The sequence below is a fragment of the Erpetoichthys calabaricus genome, chromosome 5 (genome assembly GCF_900747795.2).
Source record: "Erpetoichthys calabaricus chromosome 5, fErpCal1.3, whole genome shotgun sequence".
Lineage (NCBI taxonomy): Eukaryota > Metazoa > Chordata > Cladistia > Polypteriformes > Polypteridae > Erpetoichthys > Erpetoichthys calabaricus.
In genome coordinates, this window is record NC_041398.2 from 158,515,439 (window position 1) to 158,537,019 (window position 21,581).

A 21,581-nucleotide genomic window follows, 5' to 3' on the forward strand; every position below is an offset into this window, starting at 1 on the left:
TAATGAAGTGTTATAGGGTCCTTGACTCCCACTGCATTAGGATAACAAATAGCTCTATCACCTTTAGTAGATTTTAAAACCAGAGCACTTTTGTCACACCACTGCACCAGGCTTATTAAAATATTACTGTACAATGTGATGTTATTGGTGCCCTTCAAAAAAGCTCAACATAATAGCTTCATTAAATAAAATATACAAGAGGAGACAAAAATTAAGTTTGAAATTCTCAAAATTATCCTGCCTTGTGCCCTGTGTTGACTGGGATTGGCTCCAGCAGACCCCCGTGACCCTGTGTTCGGATTCAGCAGGTTGGAAAACGGATGGATGGATTCTCAAAATTATGAATAAAATTGTGCAGACTGTTATAATGGAACAAAACACCTCTGACTACATTTTATATGTAGACAGCTGTTGAAAGTACAAAGATATTCTTTTAGAAACCACTTAACTTTTGAATTATGGAAGCCTCAGAGCATAAAACCTAATTTGTTGTTGTAACAAACTTAAAAGCATATGAACTTGTTGTAGTACAGAATGTTATCTAAAATATAATCTTGACTTAATGACAAGAATTGTGCACATCAGATGGTGTCTTACTGATGCCAGAAAACTTTACTGCATAGAAGAACACCCAAAGAATGCTATTGCACACTTGGTTTAGAGAACATTGTGATACATTTTGCTTTGTAAGTGACAGCCAGTGCCTTTCTTCCTATTAGTATAAAAATATACCTTTTAGCAGTAAAAGACAAAAGGAGAAGCACACCTTTTTTTCTATTAGGAGCCGAGAGATGGTAGAGTGAAAAGATGCCCCATATTTCTTGTTAATGTCCCCTATATCAGCCCAAATTTAGCTGTCCTTATGTATGACTTCAAAACCTTTCTGTATTTCAGTGAATACTACATTGCATTTGATTTGTCAATGTGTGTGTTCACTAGATGTGCTAATGCCCAAGGCCATGGCAGAGTAATATGGCCCTGTTTGAGTTCCACAGAAAAATCATATACTCTGTTAAAAATTCTGAAAGATGATGGATATGGATTATTTTACTTGATTGTATTTCCAATCCTAAAATGGCAAACACTGAACTCCACAGAAAGTTCAAAAGCCTTACCTCAGAAATAAAAGCTTTTGCAATGGATGGGCTCATAAACAGAATGGCTCTCCTCAAAGTGTCCCTGTAGCGATTTAGTTCTTCAATCCGCATTGTTGTAAACATTCCTGTTATCATCTTGTTAATGTTGTTTTCCACTTTTTGAAGTGCAACGTCAATTCCTTGTTGTGAAACTTTGTCCAAGAAGTCCTGAATGCCACGGATATCTAAATGAAATACAAAAAACTTTTTTTTTAAAGAAACCATAAATTATTATAATTCCATCCAATCATCCATTTTCTAAACAAACTTATTTCATGATATTGTTCCCAGAGTGGTGAATTCTCATACATTGCTAATCACTTACTTAACCTGTGGTTGGAAATTACAGTATCCACACATGTAAATTCCACAAAGAGAAATATTTGTTTCCTGGGGCCATGATGTTGTATCACTAAATACCGATACTACATCTCTCTTCAAATTAAAAGCAATTCATGGTCAATTATGTTACCTTCACAAGTAATAATACTAGGCCTAGATACTGTCTGGGTTCAAATTGCATGTTCATGTCTCTTCATCACCTCCCCCCGGGTACTACTCCCCATGGTTGGAAGATGTGCTTATAATTAGTAATGTTAACATTGAGTATGAGTGTGTTCTGTGATGGACTCACACCCAATACTGTTGAGACAGACCTTTCCCCTATGATCCAGAAGCAGATTAAGCAGGTTCTGTATGGATGGTACTCACAAAATGTATCAAAATATATTGGTTTAAAGGAGTTTAAAATATACACTCAATGACATTCCCGGAGTTGTCCCTAAGTCACTCTTGTGTTGTCTTTGCTTTGTGCTTAGGGTCGTTGTCCTGTTGTAAGATGAACTTTCGGATCAGTCTGAGGATCACAGCACTCTGGAACAGGTTTTCACTAAGGATATCTCTGTATGTAGCTCCTTTTAGTTTTCCCTCAACTTTGTATAGTCTCTTAGTTCCTGCTACAGAAAAGCAACCCTACAACATGATGCTGCCACTGCCATGTTTCACCATTGGAATGATATTGCACAGGTGCTGAGCCAGTTTTCTCCAGGCATGGTACTAATGCTGATTTTATCAGACAAGAGAATCTTGTTTACCACAGTCTGAGAGTGTCTTTTAGGTGTATTTTGGCAAGCTCCAAGCGGGCTTACGGTATATGTGTCTTTTACTGAGGAAGGAATACTGCCTGGCCACTCTGTCTTAAAGTCTAGACTGGTGGAGTGTGGCAGTGATGGTTGTCCTTCTGGAAGATTCTCAAATCTCTACATTGGTCTGCTGGAGTTTTGCCAGTGTTACTATTAGGTTCTTGGTCACCTCTCTTACGATGGCCATTCTCCCAGTATTGCTCAGTTTGACCAAGAGGCCAGCTCTAGGATGAGTTAGAACATTAGAACAATCTAGAGAAGAACAGGCCATTCAGCCCAACAAAGCTCGCAAGTCCTATCCACTTATTTCTTTCAAAAAAACATCAAGTCAAGTTTTGAAAGTCCCTAAACTCTTACTGTCTACCACACTACTTGGTAGCTTATTCCAAGTGTCTATCATTCTTTGTGTAAAGAAAAACTTCCTAATGTTTGTGCGAAATTTACCCTTAACAAGTTTCCAACTGTGTCCACATATTCTTGATGAACTCATTTTAAAATAACAGTCTTAGTTATTAGTTAATTCTAATTCATAATTTAAAACACTTCAATCATGTCACCTCTTAATCTTCTTTTGCTTAAACTGTATAGGCTCAGCTCTTTTAATCTTTCCTCATAATTCAACCCCTGTAGCCCTAGAATCAGCCTAGTCACTCTTCTCTGGACCTTTTCTAGTGCTGCTTTGTCCTTTTTGTAGCCTGGAGACCAAACCTTCACACAGTACTCCAGATGAGACCACACCAGTGCATTATAAAGCTTGAGCATAACCTCCTTGGACTTGTACTCCACACATCATGCTATATAACCTAACATTCTGTTTGCCTTAATGGCTTATGAACACTTTTGGGAAGTCAATAGCTTAGAGTCCACTATGACTCTTAAATCCTTTTCATAAGGTGTATTCTTGATTTTCAAACCGCACATTGGGTATTCAATCCTAACATTTTTACTTCCAATGTGTAATACTTTACATTTACTGACACAAATCTGCCCAAGCCTGTATGCTATCCAAGTCCTTCTGTAATGATTTAACAGATTCCAAATTATCTGTTAATCCACCTATCTTGGTATCATCAGGAAACTTAACCAGCTTGTTACTTATTTTCCTATCTAAATCATTTATACATATGAAAAATAGCAGCGGCCCTAGCACTGACCCCTGTGGAACACCACTCTTACCATTGGCCAATTCTGATGAAGTCCCTCACACCATCACCCTCTGCTTCCTGTGTCTGAGTCAATTCTGCACTCATCTATAAACATCACCCTGAACTCTCACTTCTTTTAGTTTGATGCCCAACCTCTCTTGTGGCACCTTAACAAATGCTTTCTGAAGTCAAGATAAATAATATCATATACTCCATTTTGATCATATCCTTTTGTTGCCTCCTCATAGAATTCTAGCATGTTAGTAAAACACAACCTCCCTCTTCTGAACCCATGCTGACTGTTCTGAAAAACTCCTGTTCTTGCCAAGTGTTGCTCAATCTTATCCTTAATAATTTCTTTCATTAAATTATCAGTGATTCATGTTAAGCTTATTGGCCTATAGTTGCTTGGATTTCCCCTGTAACCCTTTTTATATAATGGGATGATATTTGCCATTTTCCAGTCCTTCAGAATCTCTCCAATGCACAGTAACTTCCTAAAAATATATGTCAAGGGTTTATATATGTACTCGCTAGCCTCCTTAAAAACTTGAGGGTAAATATTATCTGGTCCTGGTGATTTGTTTGATTTCAGCCTATTTAATCTGAGCAGTACTTCTCCCTCTACAATTTCCAAATCCCTTAGTACCTCCTTAGTACTCACGTTTACCTCTGGGAGGTTATCCACTTCCTCACTTGTAAAGACCTCAGAAAAATTAAAGTTTAAGGCATGCTATTTCAACTGTCTGTATCTTTTATTTCCCCTTTACTATTCCTTATGCACTTTACCTCCTCCTTGAGTGTTCTTTTACTACTAAAATACTGTAAAAATCTCTTAGGGTGTTCTTTTGCATTATCTGCTATATTCCTCTCCATCTGTCTTTTAGCCTCCCTGATATCCTTCTTAATGGTTGCCCTCATGTTCTAATACGGTCTACGATTCACTTTGCAGTCATTAGTCTTTCATGCCTTTATAAAGCAGTTTTTTCCTTTGCAGCTTATTTTTTAAATCTTTATTTATCCTCAGTGGAGTTTTTTTTAATTTCCTATTAATTCCAAATGTAGGTATGTATCTGTCCTGCATTACATGTAAAGTATTTTTAAAACTGTTCCACTGCTCCTAGACTGTCTCCACACTTAAAAGCTTATCCCAGTCTATCCTCCTTAGACTTTGTCGAATCTGCTCAAAATTTGCCCTACCAAAGTTCAACTTAACAATTTTAGTCTTGGCATCTGCACTCTTACAAAGTACTGAGAATTGTATTATATTATGGTCACTTGACCCTGGTGGTTCAATCACCTCAATTCTATCTTGATTATTACAAAATACTAAATCCGGACAAGCTTCACCTCGAATTGGTGCTTTAATATACTGTGTTAAGAAAACAGTCACTGATTACTTCTAAAAACTCCTGCTCTTATGCTCGTCCATCTGCAAGGTTATCTCAGTTAATATTTGGATAATTAAAATCCCCCATGACTATAATATCTCCCTGTAAACTTGCCTTTTTGATATTATTAAAAAGATGCCTGTTGACATTACTGTCAGAATTGGGTGGTCTATAAAACACTCCTAAAATAAGACCTTTTCCCTAATGTTTTCCAGGTGAAGCCATATGTCCTCACAAAGATGGGGCTCATCATGCAACTGAAGAGGACTTACATTTAAATTATGCTTATTAACCCCACCTTCTTTTCTGTTCTGCCTATCCTTCCTAAAAAATGTGTATCCCTCTATGTTACACTCACCCCCATCTTTGTTATTTAGTCAGGTTTCCGTTATTACTATATTATCAAAATTATGCTCTGCTACATAAAGCTCCAACTCACCTTATTTTTGATACTTCTATGCATTAAGGCAAGCTATTTTTAATGTGTTACTCCTTCTACATTTAAATGTTGGGTTAGAATTTACATTACTACGCATTTTTATTTCTACATTGTTTGTTCCTCCATGTTGTGATGGACGACCGGCTATGGACTCCGGTCGCCACCCCCAGGCCGCTAGGAGGAGCCCTCCGGACAGCATGATGGTGCCCCGAGTTCCAGCAGGGCCTCATGGACTTTGTAGTTTCTATACACAGCCCTGCTGGATACCTTGGGGACCACCGGGAGTCGCTGTAGGGGGGCTAGTGGGCTCTTGTGTGCCCTATAACCCGGGAGTGCGTCATAGTCACGTGACCGGAAGAAACGACGTACTCCCGGGATGAAGAAGAGGACTGTTTGCCCTGACCTGGAAGGAAATGGACTTGTGGGTTGTGCCTGGAACCACTTCCGGGTCAGGGGCTATAAAAGGACTCTGGGAAGCCCAGTACACTGAGCTGAGCTGGGAGGTAGGGTGGCAAAGTGTCTGGGCGAGGAGGAGAGTTTATTGTTTATTGAGAGAGTTGGTGATTTATATGAGTGTGGTGTGGAGAGTGCTTTGTGCACGTGACAACAAAATAAAATATTGTTGTACTTTTACCTCGTGTTCAGAGTGGTACCTGAGGGTTCAAGAGTTGGACAAAAGCCTTAACTGCTACACTGGCGTAGTCGGCAGGATACTCTGGCCGTCCGTTGGCAGAGAATCTGCAAGTAAAATAAATTTTGTGGTGGCAGAGAACCCCAGGAAGGTCCCTCTAGTAACCGCGGAGGTGAAAACTCCACCCACGACGAAGAGCGCTGCAATCGGGAGCCGTGCGACACAGCCAGCCGCAATGGGAAAAAAATCTGGAAAAAAGAAGGTAAACACCGACTGGATGAAGACCGCGACCGACGCCGAGCTGACCTGGGCTTACCTGACTGGGTGTGAGGTGGACCGGGAGCCGATAAAGGCTGAACAAGCCCAAAGGGCACAACAGCAAGAACGCTGTCAGCAATCGGCTGCGCCGAAAGCCCTAATTGGACTAGGGACACCGCGGACAAATCTGGAGGTATGTGCCAGGGCAACGCCCGAAGGGCAGGGAATGTATCATTCCTATTTTGCAGAGGCCTGCCTCCGGAAAGTAACCGGTGAATCGGATGCCTGCCTCGTACCGTGGCAAGATGGCCGCGATACCCAGAAGGCAAGTCGGGCTGGAAGTAGGCTGGAAGCGGTCAACCCATTCGTGGGATGTGTCCACGTGACCTCGCGCGACGGCAACCAGGAAGAAGGTCATTTTGGAGCCGTTGGTGAGGTCAATAATTCCCCAACGCGTCTGCGCTCCCTGAAGGGGAAGGGGGCGGCGAACGAAGCAGCGCCAATATTACATAGAGAGAAAGAGGGGCGGGATGTGACTGAAGGATCTGCTGTTAAAGTAAAAAAGGCAGACCTCAGTCGGCTTGTTGCAGCCACCCGTCCCTCAGAAGACTCCAAGTCCCAGAAGCCTTCGCGAAGCCCAGCAGAGCACGTGCCAGGAACGGACGTGCTCATTGGTTCCCAGTCGGCAGGTGATCAAAACAAGGAAGCAGCCTTGCCTCCGGCCGAGACAAATAACTTTATAAACTTGTGGGAGCTCGAGAAATGTCTCGCGCCCCTTTACACTTTCTTCCAGGGTCTGGAGGAACTGAAAATACGAGTGGAGGAGCTGGGAGCTGCAGCCGAAGCGCCGTTGAAGGGACTACAAGAGTACCTACGGCGATTAGGCCGTGAAGCCCCGACCTCGATTGATTCGGCGGTGCAGGTGAGTGAAATCTGCGCCGTATATAATAAGGGGACACAGTGTGATCTGGCACCGCGTTTAATGAGTAGCGGCTGCCAAAGCACTGTGAACCCGACACTGAAGTGTGGCACCATGACTGATTGGCCGGGGGAGGAAGCGATCGTTCGGAGGCATGCGTGTGACGTGGTCCTCCCGGAGCGAGTCGCCACTCCAGACCCCGACCGATAAATTAAGGGGGTTGTTGTTGGTTACTGGAGGGGCGGAGGAAGTGCCAATCGAACCGGGGCGGCTGGATAGTGCTGTTACCCGGAGCGATGTGGTACTAATGACGCCGCCTCCGATAATGCATAGGACAATGGGCGTGCAAACAGCAAAGAGGCTCTCTCTTTTCCATAGGGTGCCTCACTCTGTGCACCAGCCCCAGAAAAAGCAGGAGATTCCCAAACAGACACGTGGGTCTCCTGACATAATAAAGAAAAGGGCAAAGAGCAGCAAAGCGGCCGTTAACCCCTCCTTGGTGGAGGACAGGGTGGAGCTGACTGAATTCCCGAGGTGTTTCAGGTCTCGGGAAGAGAGGACACCAGGAGGACATCGGCGGTGCTACAACTGCCAGCAACCGGGCCACGTGTGGAGAAGTTGTCCCCGGAGGACAGGGGAGCGGTGGGATAGCAGATACACCGTTCCCCCAAGGTTCGCTGGGGGATCTCGACAACAGAACCACGGTCCGGATAAAGCGTTCTCCTGGAGGAGGACGTCCCTCGCGGGAATCAACGCTCCGCCCCACTGGTCGTCGCTAAGGGGGAGGGACTGTGATGGACGACCGGCTATGGACTACGGTCGCCACCCCCAGGCCACTAGGAGGAGCCCTCCGGACAGCATGATGGTGCCCCGAGTTCCAGCAGGGCCTCATGGACTTTGTAGTTTCTATACACAGCCCTGCTGGATACCTTGGGGACCACCGGGAGTCGCTGTAGGGGGGCTAGTGGGCTCTTGTGTGCCCTATAACCCGGGAGTGCGTCATAGTCACGTGACCGGAAGAAACGACGTACTCCCGGGATGAAGAAGAGGACTGTTTGCCCTGACCTGGAAGGAAATGGACTTGTGGGTTGTGCCTGGAACCACTTCCGGGTCAGGGGCTATAAAAGGACTCTGGGAAGCCCAGTACACTGAGCTGAGCTGGGAGGTAGGGTGGCAAAGTGTCTGGGCGAGGAGGAGAGTTTATTGAGAGAGTTGGTGATTTATATGAGTGTGGTGTGGAGAGTGCTTTGTGCACGTGACAACAAAATAAAATATTGTTGTACAGTAATCCCTCGCTATATCGCGCTTCGCCCTTCGCGGCTTCACTCCATCGCGGATTTTATATGTAAGCATATTTAAATATATATCGCGGATTTTTCGCTGCTTCGCGGGTTTTTGAGGACAATGGGTCTTTTAATTTCTGGTACATGCTTCCTCAGTTGGTTTGCCCAGTTGATTTCATACAAGGGAGGCTATTGGCAGATGGCTGAGAAGCTACCCAACTTACTTTTCTTTCTCTCTCTCTTGCGCTGACTATCTGTGATCCTGACGTAGGGGGTGTGAGCAGGGGGGCTGTTCGCACACCTAGACGATACGGACGCTCGTCTAAAAATGCTGAAAGATTATCTTCACTTTGCTACCTTCTGTGTGCAGCTTTTAAGTATGCTGCACGGTGCTTCGCATACTTAAAAGCTCAAAGGGCACGTATTGATTTTTTTATCTGTCTGTCTCTCTCTCTCTCTGCTCCTGACGGAGGGGGTGTGAGCTGCCGCCTTCAACAGCTTTGTGCCGCGGTGCTTCGCATACTTAAAAGCAAACAGCCCTATTGATTTATTTGCTCCTTTGAAGAGGAAGATATGTTTGCATTCTTTTAATTGTGAGACTGAACTGTCATCTCTGTCTTGTCATGGAGCAGTTTAAACTTTTGAAAAAGAGACAAATGTTTGTTTGCAATGTTTGAATAACGTTCCTGTCTCTCTACAACCTCCTGTGTTTCTGCGCAAATCTGTGACCCAAGCATGACAATATAAAAATAACCATATAAACATATGGTTTCTACTTCGCGGATTTTCTTATTTCGCGGGTGGCTCTGGAACGCAACCCCCGCGATGGAGGAGGGATTACTGTACTTTTACCTCGTGTTCAGAGTGGTACCTGAGGGTTCAAGAGGTGGACAAAAGCCTTAAATGCTACAATGTATAAATCTAAACCTGGCCTGTCCTAAACTTCCTACCCCTCCCCCCACTCCATTCCTTAGTTTAACACTAGAATCCCTGTAGCCGATGAAAAAACTCATTATCCAGACCCACCTTAAATTCTTCGCACCTAACCATCAGTATTTTTTTTGTAAATGTGTCGATCAGCACAAGCAGCAAGCAGCCTGCTGTCCCATTCCCCCCCTTGATGGAGCGCAACTTGGGCAAAATGTTCTTCCAGCTGAAGTCTCATTATCTGGATGTGATGTGCATTGAGTTGTATAGGGTAAATAATACAGTATATCGTTATGTGGAATACATGTATTTCATGTGTGTTCCGTGTCTACAAAGATCTGGGGTAAGTGTAGGATGAAAGGAAATTCTGAACACATACCTAAAGCGTAAACTTTTTCCATGTTATACTAATAATGATGTGAAGACTTAGTCCAAATATCAAATCTACATGTGCACTTTTATTCAAGAATATAACCAAAGAAATAAAAAACATTCAATTTACATGTTGTTGTCAATGAGTTAAAAACCAAAGCTCAAATGTCAATAGACAGGAAGTTGATACATATTCTTGAGGTAGAGGTAAAAACTGCTGCCTTCTAACCCAAAGGTACCGGGTTTGAGTCTCTGTACTCCGAGTATTCAGCTGCTGCTATTATGGCCCCTTGTGCCAGATCGGGTGTCTTAACGTTGGCTGCTTACCTACACACTGCTGAGCCTTCCCCTCTATTGATTTGAAGTCAATCGTGGCCTTTTTTTTTCTTTTAAACTAAGAAATTGCTGTTATGATGCAGTTATTTGCTAACAGATGCTGATATCAGTTACTGTTGCTTTCTACCCTGCCTCCTCAATGCTAGTTCAATTACAGATAACAAGAACAATTACAAGTAACAAGTACAAGTGCAACTACAAAAAAAAAACCTTCTAAAGGGAAAAAAGCTTTAAAAATTTCTGCACAGTTCCTTAGTGGCAACCAAAACCTACATTTTTAGGAGCAAAATATATTTTTTTAGTTAACTTTCACACCATAGAAAACACCAAAAACTCTCATCAGCCTCTCATGTTTGCAAAGTTCACATCAGCACCATACACATCCGTTGTGGTTGTTGCAATCTTATTCCATTTAAGAACTATAAAGGCATCTAGGCTCTTGGAATCCTTCAAGGCTACAGAGATTTCCCAAGATCTGTGACTTGACACTGTATTGAATCCTGCATCTAAACTCTGCAGACAATTCATTCACCCTCTTGACTTGGTTCTGGTCAAATACATGCCAACAACTTTGGAACCTTACATAAACATGTGTGTGCCTTTCCTAATCATTTATAGTTAAGTGATTTGACCAATAAGGTGTGATCAACAGAACAAGACACACACAAGCCTGATTTCAAGTGCGATAGCAAAGGGTCTGAATACTTATGTTAATGTGATATTTTAGTTTTTTATTGTTAATAAATCTGGAGACATTTAAATGATTTTTCATATTTTGCTGCAACATAATTTTTTTTTTTTTTTTTCTCATTTTTTATCATCCCGAGGTACCCTGTATTTACCCAACTCGAGGAGGTTCTATTACAGTATATGCAAGCATATATAAACATAAGCGGTAAGAAAGGAGCTCAGAAAGAAACGGAAAAGAAATCCAAAGCTACACCCAAGCCTAGACAGGCATCAAGTCCAAACTCAAGGTACGGCCTTACAGAGACTGACCTGGCGAAAGCACTGCATCATCTCCAGTTGAGAGCAAAAGTGGGAGTGAATGTGCAAGTGATGCAGGTCATGACAGCTCGTTGATTCTAGAAGAACTATTGAAACTGTAAATGGCCTTGCCTTCCACGTTTTCATCAACTCCTTGTGAGCCGGGAACATGAAGGCTGAAACGATCCGTCCGACCTGAAGGTAACGATCGCTGCAATGGCGACGGCCATCACAGCAACCGCTCAAGACATAAAGGAGCTCAAGAAAGATATAAAGAAAGAAATAAATGATATGCTCAAGACAAACGAGAACACAAACGAGAAGCTGCGGCAGGATAATAAAGACCTGGAGAAACATGTAAATAATCGGTTTGAGGCAGCCTTTAAAGGTATACCAGAAAAAATTGAGGAACAAATTCAGGAAAATGTGTCTAAGTTTGAGAATAAACTGACAGCACTTGGCGCTCAGTTGGAAGACGTTAAGCAAACATTCTCAACTCGAATTGAAACAGCCAAACATCTGGCATCTGCCACTGACAGAAAAGAAACGGCTGCAAATTCCAAAAGCAAAAAACTCGGAGACAGACTTACTTCACTGGATAATGGATGCAGAAGGAATAATATTAGAATCGAAGGTCTCCCAGAGAATCATGAAAGTCCAAACCCAGTGAATTCGTAGCTGAACTATTCTCCAAAATATTTGGCGAGGAAAGTAAATCAGACACCGAGATAGCAGCAGCTTACCACATAAAAGGGATCAAATACCTCTAAATCTAGGAGTCTTATTGTGCATTTCAAAAAACTGCAATTTAAATTACATGTAATGTCACTTCTCAGACAGAAACAAGAGATAATATTTGAAAATAAGCACATTTGTATTTTCCCAGATTTTTCACCCTCAACAGCTGCTAAACGTGCTGCTTTTTACAACATTTATAACAGCACTTACGGAAAGCCAAGATCAGTTACAGCCTATTGTACCCTGCCAAACTTAAAGTGGATATTCAAGGCAAGCATGTTATCTATACGTCTATGGAAGAAGCAGAAAAAGAGTTAAGAAAATTGATCCAGACACTTTTTTGAAATACAGTCGTGAGTCATATCCCATCATAGCATGGCAAAGAAGATCTTATCAGCTGTTTGATCTGCTTGCAATGATACTGGTACTGTAATTATACATCCTTTTCCCTTCTCAGCCACTTTTAGTTTATTCTTTAATTAAAATTATATGCATATATGTATGTATGTGTGGAAGAAATTAATTTTTTTTCTCTGTCTTCTAAAGGACACTATTCAATATCATACCCTTGCTTTATTATTATTGTTATTATTGTATTATTATTGGTTTACTATGCTTCTTCAGGGCCACTTTTTAACACCATTCCCTGGGTTTACTATCTTACTATCTCAAGATTGTTGAAGATTATATTTTATGCTTATAGTAATTGGACTGTATTGGCAATAGATATCTCAATTTTATTCCTCATACGCCGCCGCTGGAGAGCTTGTTTTGTTTTGGACGTGCTCTGTCTCTAGGTATGTCAGAGGGCTGGGACTTTGTGAAGAGTGGTCCAGCCACAAGTGGGGAGGCAAAATGGGGGGACTAGTGGGGGAGAGAAAGAGAGCAAACTATCTCTAATCTATCTTTTTAATACTTATAATTATAAGTGCCAATGTAACAATAGGCTTCATGGCAATAACTCTTGGGAAAATTGGAAATTAAGGTCAAAACTGCCTCATTTAACTTTGTGAGCTGGTATGTTAAAGGCCTGAATCACGAATTAAAAAGAAAGTATTCTCTCACCTAACAGGTCTAAACGCTACAATAGTATTTTTACAGGAGACCCACTAATTAAGCAAGGATCAGTTTCGGCTGCACTAAGACTGGACTGGCCAAATGTTCCATTCCAGCTTTACAAAGAAAACTAGAGGTGTGGGAATTCTTATACATAGAACAGTCTCATTTATAGTATCAGATGTAGTATCTGATCCTGAAGGGAGATATGTGATTGTCATAGGTAATTTATTTAACTGTACAGTGATTTTGATAAATATTTATGCACCCAATGTCAATGATAGGGAATTCATGCAAAATGTATTTTCATCCTTTCCCAATGTGCACACTCATACACTTATATCTATCTATCTCACCAGTCGAGCTAGAAATTAGTTTAGCTTTAAATGATTGAAAAATAAAACTCAACGAATAAATCTGCCCAAAATGAAAATGAAAACAGTTGCTTAGTCCATTAGATTGTAAGTTAATCGTAAAAAAGTTAAAAAGTTAGTTACCGGTGAGCAGCAGCAACCAATCACAGCAGCGTTCGCTCAACCGGACGAGCCATTTATTGCATTTCTGAATTTTGTTCCATTATATGCTGTACAATATAGGGGGCGGTTCCCCAAACCTTTTTCTGCATTCATTGTGTGTTTACACCTGATAGAATGGAACACAAGGTTGAAATTAGCCCAGGAAGTTGTGCAAATTCATTGCTTCTATTCCAAAGCCAAATTATAAAGATTTTATAAAGATTAAGCCCAAAACATGAGATGTATTCAGAATGGAAAGATGAACAAACACAAATAATGAAAAAAATTAAATAATACTGAATGGAACAGTTGGCTTAAAATGTTAACGTAATAGTGCGCACAGATACAATTTCCTATTAAGATAAACTTCTATGACTGAGAAAAAAAAAGTTCTAAAAAACTGTCTCAGTATTTTATTTTATTTATTTACAAGTTAAGACAATGGCTTCAGATTAGAAAACAGTAAATAAAATGGAAGACATTTTGCACAGTAAGGTAAAATTAGGTTCTGCAAATTAACAATGTAATCCTATTGAAAGTTTTAAAACAATTATTGAAATCTAACAAATTTTGCCCTTTGGTGTCGACCTACATCATCTTCTAAATGAGAGAGAAGGCATAGTGTATTGTGAATGTGATTTTGTAGTAGCTCCACATTGGTGAAACATATTTTCAAGCATTAGACTTTACAAATCATTTCTGTACAACTAAGGAATTCAATATTTGTTGGCATTTGAAGGAAGACTGCCAATTACACCACCAAACACCAGGGGCCCCATCAACAAAGCAATCATACATAAGCTTCAATGTTTCTGTTAAACATTAAGCTCAGAAGCTGAGAAAGTAGAACTGTCCTCTATCCCACTTTTTTAGTTTACTTCGAAAGAGTAATAGGACGCCTTAGTGGAAGGATCATCAGTACCAGTCTTCATTACAAGAAAACACCATCACAGTAAACAGTAAAGTAATGAAAATAATAAATGATTAAATAAAAATTTGGACTGGGGAGGTTTGTGGTCAAGTCTGAAGTGATCAGGATGAGGATCAGCTCCTCCAAGTCTGAGGTCATATTTCTCAGCGGGAAAAGGGTGGAGTGCCCTTTTCAGGTTGGGGAGAAGGTGAAACCTCAAGTTTAAGAATCTCTTTGTCTTGTTCATGAGTGAGTTAAGAAGGGAGTGAGAGATTGACAGGTGGACTGGTATGCTGTTTGTAGTTGTGCTGGCATAGCACCGGTCATTCGTGGTGAAAAGGGAGGTGAGGCAAAAGGCAACACTCTCAAGTTGCCTTTACATTTACATTCCTACACTCAACTATGAGCACAAGCATTGGGTAATGACAGAAAGAACTAGATCACGAATACAAGCAGCATAAATGAGTGCCCTTCACAGGGTGCCTGGGCTCAGCTTCAGAGATAGGGTCAGAAGCATAGACATTTGGGAAGATTTCAAAATAGTGCTGTTGCTCTTCTGCATTGAAAGAAGCCAGTTGAAGAGGTTTAGGCATCTAATCAGGATTCTTCCTGGACACCTCCATGTGCCCAACTGGGAGGGAACTTCTGAGTAGACCTAAGACACACTGGAACAATTGCATCTACCAGATGGCCTGGGAAAGCCTCGGAATCCCCATGAAGGACTTGGAGGAGGTGGCAGTGAAAAGTAACGTCTGAGCATCTTTACTTAACTGCTGCCACCATGACTTGGATAAGTGATAGTAAGTGGAAGGATGGATAAATAAAAAGTTAACAGTGCTATTTTTTTTTAATTTTATAGATTTCACTATACATTGGTTCTCATACTATAGTCGTTGAATTTCCTAATTTTTCTGGAATAATTTTAAATATATTGTTACTTGTAGTTTATCAATGATAATTTTACTTAGTTGGTTTTAGCTTGTTTTGCACTTTTGTTTTCATAACTAAATTTTTGTCACTGTGATAATTTTTGGAAGCAGCATGTTTTATAGTTTAACACTTTCTGAATGTACTATAAGATATGGGAGACTTGGATTTAAATAATGTACATTGGTAATTACGGTTGCCAGAGAAAAGAAAGTTAAAAATATTAGGGGTGTAATGAGTAATAAACATACTCAGTTAAAAAAGATCATAGAGTAAAATTTAGCTCATTGAGTAATCTGGAAATGGCAGAAGACAAACAAAACATGGATGAGGTCCCAGCTGAAACTGTAAAAGTGCCAGTGGTTCAGAAGCCTTTCTTTTAAAAAAAAAATTGCAGTTGTCTGTTGACACTGTAACACTAAATTTGTACACTGTAACAACACAATAGCCATACAGTAGTATTTAAAAACAACTTGGTAGATGCCACAAGGTGAGCTATGGCTAACCACGGTCTGTCCATAGATGTAGTCTGCTACTTAACTTGTCAAAGTATTTGATTGTCTGTGAATATCAGCCAACTCTAGATATTTCCTGCAATCTATGCTTCATTCCCCTAGATCAGTGGTCCCCCAACTGTAGTATTATGCATGCACCTTCTGTCAAAATGATTTATGACATTAAGCCCCGCCCTTTTTGGTTTGTGTCCTTTGGCCCCACCCCCTTTTCTCTGATTGGTGGATTTGAATGATGCGCCCCGCCCCTCCACCTGATTGGTTCTCCTTTCTGTCAAGGGCATTTTGATGGATGTCTGCCCCCTCTTGAACCCACTCCCACCCCCACCCACCTGTTTGCCCCAGGAAACTGTCAAGAGCAGACTTGATGGATGTCTGCCCCCTCCTTCACCCCGGCCACCCTCTACCGAGGACAAGTCCAGGCGTGTTGCTGCCGGACCCTCGACATATCTGTGCAAGTTTCTATCTAGACCCTGCCGTCCACACCTGTTGGTGGCCCCACAACATCCTGCCCCTTCTCCCAAAGACAAGTCCAGGCACGTTTCTATCCAGACCCTGCCGCCCACATCTGATGACTGGCCCCTTCCACTTCCTTGCCCACTTCTTCCAAGAACAGGCCCAGAACATGTTCCAGCCGGGGCGATCTATCTTATAGGCATTCCTGCCTATACTGTTTTGGGTAAGAACCCTCTGTATCTATCTATCTATCTATTATTTAAAATATCTATCTAACCTTTGCTTTATCACTTGTAAACCACTTTTATTTTATCTAAGTCAAGCCGCCTTCCCCATCTCACAGAAAGACCAAATGACGGTTTTCCCGCAGAAAGATCCCAGACAGTCTCTCTCTCTCTCTCTCTCTCTCCACAGTTGACTCATGAGAGCAGAGCAAGCAGCCTCTGCGTGCGCCCGTGAGATGTCCAGGGCAGAAGCTCTAAGCGTACACACAGGCAAGTGCATGTAGTTCGAAATACAAGCTGACCGGCTCTCTCTGTCTACACAGAGACTCTCGGAGCAGACAGACCCCCTGCGCGCCCCCTGCAAGCAGGCACGTGTCTATTGTCGGTTCGAATCCTGTAAATGCCAATAGGGACTCTGCTCTGTTGGGCCCTTCAGCAAGGCCCTTAACTTGCAATTGCTGAGTGCTTTGAGTGGTGAGAAAAGCGCTATATAAATGCAAAGATTATTATTATTATTATTATTATTATTATTATAGCTGGAAGCTGCAAACTGTATGAGCCCCAGAGCGCCGCTAGATCTGCCAGTGCCCGCCACAGGCCTAGAAACTGACAGCCCCTCCTGCTGCGTTCGTCCCAGCGCGCATGCTTGTACTCTCAGGAATATTTGGGGGTTAGGGATTTCTGCTGGCCAGTCCCGTACTCCCTCATTCACCGCTCTTAGGTCATGTACTAACCTCCACTTTGATTTATAAATCAAAATGATTGATTTTTAAAAGTAACACCACACTGCTCAAGAGAGACAGATTCCATGTGTGTTTTTGGATTTGCTGTGGCCCGTAATGATTTTAAATTTTTTGCTTAGCTCATTTCTATAACATAGGAGCCTTTTGACAAAGGAAAACTCTGTAAATGCACTTTAAACAGAGATGTATAAGAAAGCAGGTTTCTACCTTAGCCTGGTTACTCACCTTATCCCAGTTTTGTATGTGCATGTAAAAACACTAGCACAAAAAGTTGATATTTTCTGTCTACTCAAAAACTAAAATTATTTCTGTTAACACAGGGGATAATTAGAAATCATTTTACTATTTTTAATTAAAAAGTTAAAAACAGAAAAGCCCAATTAACCAGGGTTTGTGCTGGGATCATATTCATGGGCAGAGTTAAGCTAGACATTATTATTCCAAAATGAAACATTGACTCGCCCATATCCATATCAAGCAAGTATTACAAATATAAGACAGTAAAAAACTAAATTTACAATCACTAAGTCGCAGAGGAAATTAAAAAACATATTAAGAACGGATGAACAAGGGATCACCCCAGGCTCACAGCACAAACCCTGGTCCTTTGACTCATAATCAAGAAGAATGCAACCACTTCTTGACTCTTGGAATCACACCTACATCCCCTTCTTATTTTTCAGGGGCTTATAACTGCTTTAAAATGGAATGCTATTACCAAGCATTAACAGAATTTCTAAAACTTTGTATTATACAAAGCACCCTGAGTACCAAAGTGGTCATAGCCTGTTGATGAAAATGCTGTTTTAAATTAAAGCCTGAACAAGAGAACTGTTTTCTATTCAACATATAAAATGTTTAGTAAATAAAGAGAGACTAAATACAATTTATAACAAAAATGAAACACAGATGGACCGCTGAATAATTGAGCAAATCTAATTTAACTTGAAGTGACGCAGAGTATTTTACAAATCAACCCCTACACAGTGGTTCTCAAAATGTGGGACTGTCCCCCTAGGGGTGACGCGAAGTAACAAAAAGGGGAGCACGAAGATGTGAAAAAAAAATAAAACAAGACTTGAAAATATGAAAAATACATCTATCGAAACCAAAACAAATGAACTCAAACTACATTCTGATACTAGAAAAATAAATATAGAGTTAGATAAATGTTGATAAAAGTTAAATAGGTATAATAAAATATGCATCTATTATATATCATTAATTAAAAAAGAACAAATTGGTGTTAGGGGGCTTCTTTCAAAAAAATGCTAGGGGGTCATGATTACAACTGTTATGAAAACTTGGGTTGCAAATACATAAAGGTTGAGAAACTCTGCCCTATAAACTAAATCTACAAAGAGGAAGACCCCAATTGCATTGGTGAGAAAAAAGAAAGTGAACTCCTGGTCCTCAATAGACCCTTCCTAGTACAGTGTTAATATATTGGCTACTCTGTGCATGGTAAAGTAGCTTAAAACAGACCCTGTAAACACACATGCACTCAAAAACCTCTGCTGAAGAAGCAGCGTTGCACCGTTAAAATACTCAGTGGTAAAATTACTGTTAAAAAGAAAAAACCCTTTTAAATCAGAAAGGAGGGCTTCTCGGATCCCTGTTAAGTGCGTCCATTCCTTTCATCACTAGTTTAATAGGATCGCGAGTATAAATATGAATACACTCGCAAGCAAACTTTTTAAAATCTAAAGACTTACTGTAAATAAAAACAGACAGCCTGATCTCAGAGCCCCTGTGTATTAAGATATAATCTCATAATTACTGGTACATTTTATAATAATTATTTACCCAGTGATTCAACAATGCACTTGATATGTCTAAAAATCATCCGGACTTTGGGTCTACTAGTCTGTATTAACGATAATTATTTCATTTAGCGAAACGAATGGAAACACAGTTGCATTATGTCTATTAAGCATTCGCAGAGATAAATTCCTAGGTCCTTGTTCAGGGTTCAGTCAATCTGTCTCCAACCGGCTATCCAAATGAGAGTTTATAAAGTAAAAATGTTTTGTTACCTCAGAGTTTAAAAACAGGCAGATCCATACAGAAAACAACCAGTTACAGCGGGATTCCGATTCGAAAGAGTACGCATTTCACAAACGGGGCTCTTCTGCATGTAGTTTAGAATACTGACCTCTTAACTATGCCAGAGCTAATGCACAGCCTGCCTGCACTTTTAAACCCTGCCTCTAGTTAAACAAGCACACCTCACTATAGCCTCCTGGCTCTAAAAGCAGAAGCGTATGAGCTATGAATGAATTTTCAGAGACAAGAAATTTAAATGTAATAAAGGAAAAGTTGTCTTGGAGACAGGATGACCACATCATACCTAGATTACCTTTATAAAATCAGTATAAAAGCTGATCAAAAAAGACTAAAAGAAAGATCTTGACTTATGGCTGATACCTCAAGCAACGCAAAAAATGGGTCACCTGGAAAAAACGAAACATCTAGCAATACCAGGTTGTGTGGTGTTAACACTTTATTTTGCTTTTGTTTTACGGCACTGTGTATTTGACCTATAATACTTTTCTCTTGCCTGTTATGGAGCTCTGTCTAATTACCAGAAGTTACAGGATTGGGAAGTGCTGAACTATTTTGGTAAGAATATGTCTACATAAGTAAGAGTATAAAGGGGAAAAGTCTCACCCTAGGACCCTCCCGTGACAAAACAAAAATCATAATTGGGCTTTTCTGTTTTTAACTTTTTAATTAAAAATAGTAAAATGATTTCTAATTATACCCTGTGTTAATAGGAATAATTTTAGTTTTTGAGTAGACAGAAAATATCAACATTTTGTGTTAGTGCTTTTACATGCACGTACAAAACTGGGATAAGGTGGGTAACCAAGCTAAGGAAGAAACCTGCTTTCTTATAAATCTCCGTTTAAATGCACAAGTGCATTTACAGAGTTTTCCTTTGTCAAAAGGCTCCTATGTTATAGAAATGAGCTAAGCAAAAAATTAAAATCATCACGGGCCACAGCAAATCCAAAAACACACATGGAATCTGTCTCTCTTGAGCAGTGTGGTGTTACTTTTAAAAATAACTTAATTATATTATACTTACAAAAAGAGTAACCAAACATGTTATATAGTGTAAGGGACAACACGACAAGCATGGGCTGGCATATCGACATGTACTGGTTCATTACCCAGCCAGGAGGACAATGTAATTAAGGAAATTAGGGTTTTGCTCTTTTTTAGTAACTGTCTTTTTTGTCTGATTTTAGACAGACCCCGGAAAATAAGCCCTAAGGTTAAGCTCTGTATATATGTGAACATTTTTGGTATCAGCCACCAATCAGCCCAGGGTAGATTTTTTATACGTCTCAAACGTGAATTTAAAGGGAACTGTGGCATACATCTGTGATTTTTACAAGGCTTATATCAAACTAGTTATCTCATGCATCACCTTGAAAAGTGAAGTACAATCCATGGACAGACGTTCTGGGCGCTCACGAACAGGCAGGGGTCGGAGGAAGGGAACTTGCAGACAGCAAGTTGGTAGTTGAGAAATCGGTCTAAAAGAGTTGGAGTGGAGATGGCTCTCTGAAACTGCTTCTCAGAATGTCCTTCTTGTCTCACGCTATGTGATAATCAGGAAACAGGGAGCTGATATGCAAATAGATCAAAATAAATTCACTAAGAAATGGTTCAGAAACCCTTCTGCTGTGTCACACGTGACTTTGCTAGTGGCTGAGGGATTTGAGAGCAAAGACTTAGGGCCCGTGATGAAAAGCGCAAAGCGAGCATGATGGAGCCTGACAGATAAAATAATGATTAATTGATCTGAGGATAAAAAATACATAAGAATTTAGTACACAGCTAGCATGGAAGGTGTGCCCAAAGTAGTGGAACTGCCAGAATCTCCACAGTTAGAAATACATAAAACAAAACAAGAACTACTAAGGCTTGACATGGAGGAGCAGTTCTGATCAAGCTGTGATCTGCACAAGACACTGATGTGGGCCTAGTAGCTGAGCCAGTCCAGTGGAAGTGCTGGTGAAGCCTGGGTGCAAGCCCCTCTTAAACCTGAGGCAGAGGAAGGAATAGAGAGCACGATAAGAGGGCTTTTACAGGTAGGAGTGTTAAAAGAGACACAAAGCGTTTATAACATGAGACTGCTCCATGTCTTGAAAGGTGATAAATCAAAGTGGAGGTTAGTACATGACCTAAGAGTGGTGAATGAGGGAGTACGGGACTGGCCAGCAGAAATCCCTAACCCCCAAACATTCCTGAGAGTACAAGCATGCACGCTGGGATGAACGCAGCAGGAGGGGCTGTCAGTTTCCCAGCCTGTGGCGGGCACTGGAGGATCTAGTGTCGCTCCGGGGCTCATACAGTTTGCAGCTTCCAGCTATAGACACGTGCCTGCGCACAGGGGGTCTGCCTGCTCCGAGAGTCTCTGTGTAGACAGAGAAAGCCAGTCAGCTTTTATTTTGAACTACACGCACTTGTCTGCATGTACACTTAGAGGTTCAGCCCTGGGCATCTCACGGGCGCACGCAGA

The 21,581-nt window shown here is 41.0% G+C and overlaps 1 protein-coding gene across 2 annotated transcripts in view; it reads right to left on the reverse strand.

Moving 5' to 3' along the window:
• grid2 (glutamate receptor, ionotropic, delta 2) overlaps positions 1 to 21,581 on the reverse strand; it is a 2,355,570-nt gene that overhangs the window by 878,487 nt on the left and 1,455,502 nt on the right. For both annotated transcript variants that reach the window (XM_028802162.2, XM_051927734.1), the window contains exon 4: positions 1,116 to 1,321. In XM_028802162.2, the coding sequence (XP_028657995.1) occupies positions 1,116 to 1,321 (206 nt within the window). The remainder of the gene's footprint in view (positions 1 to 1,115; positions 1,322 to 21,581) is intronic.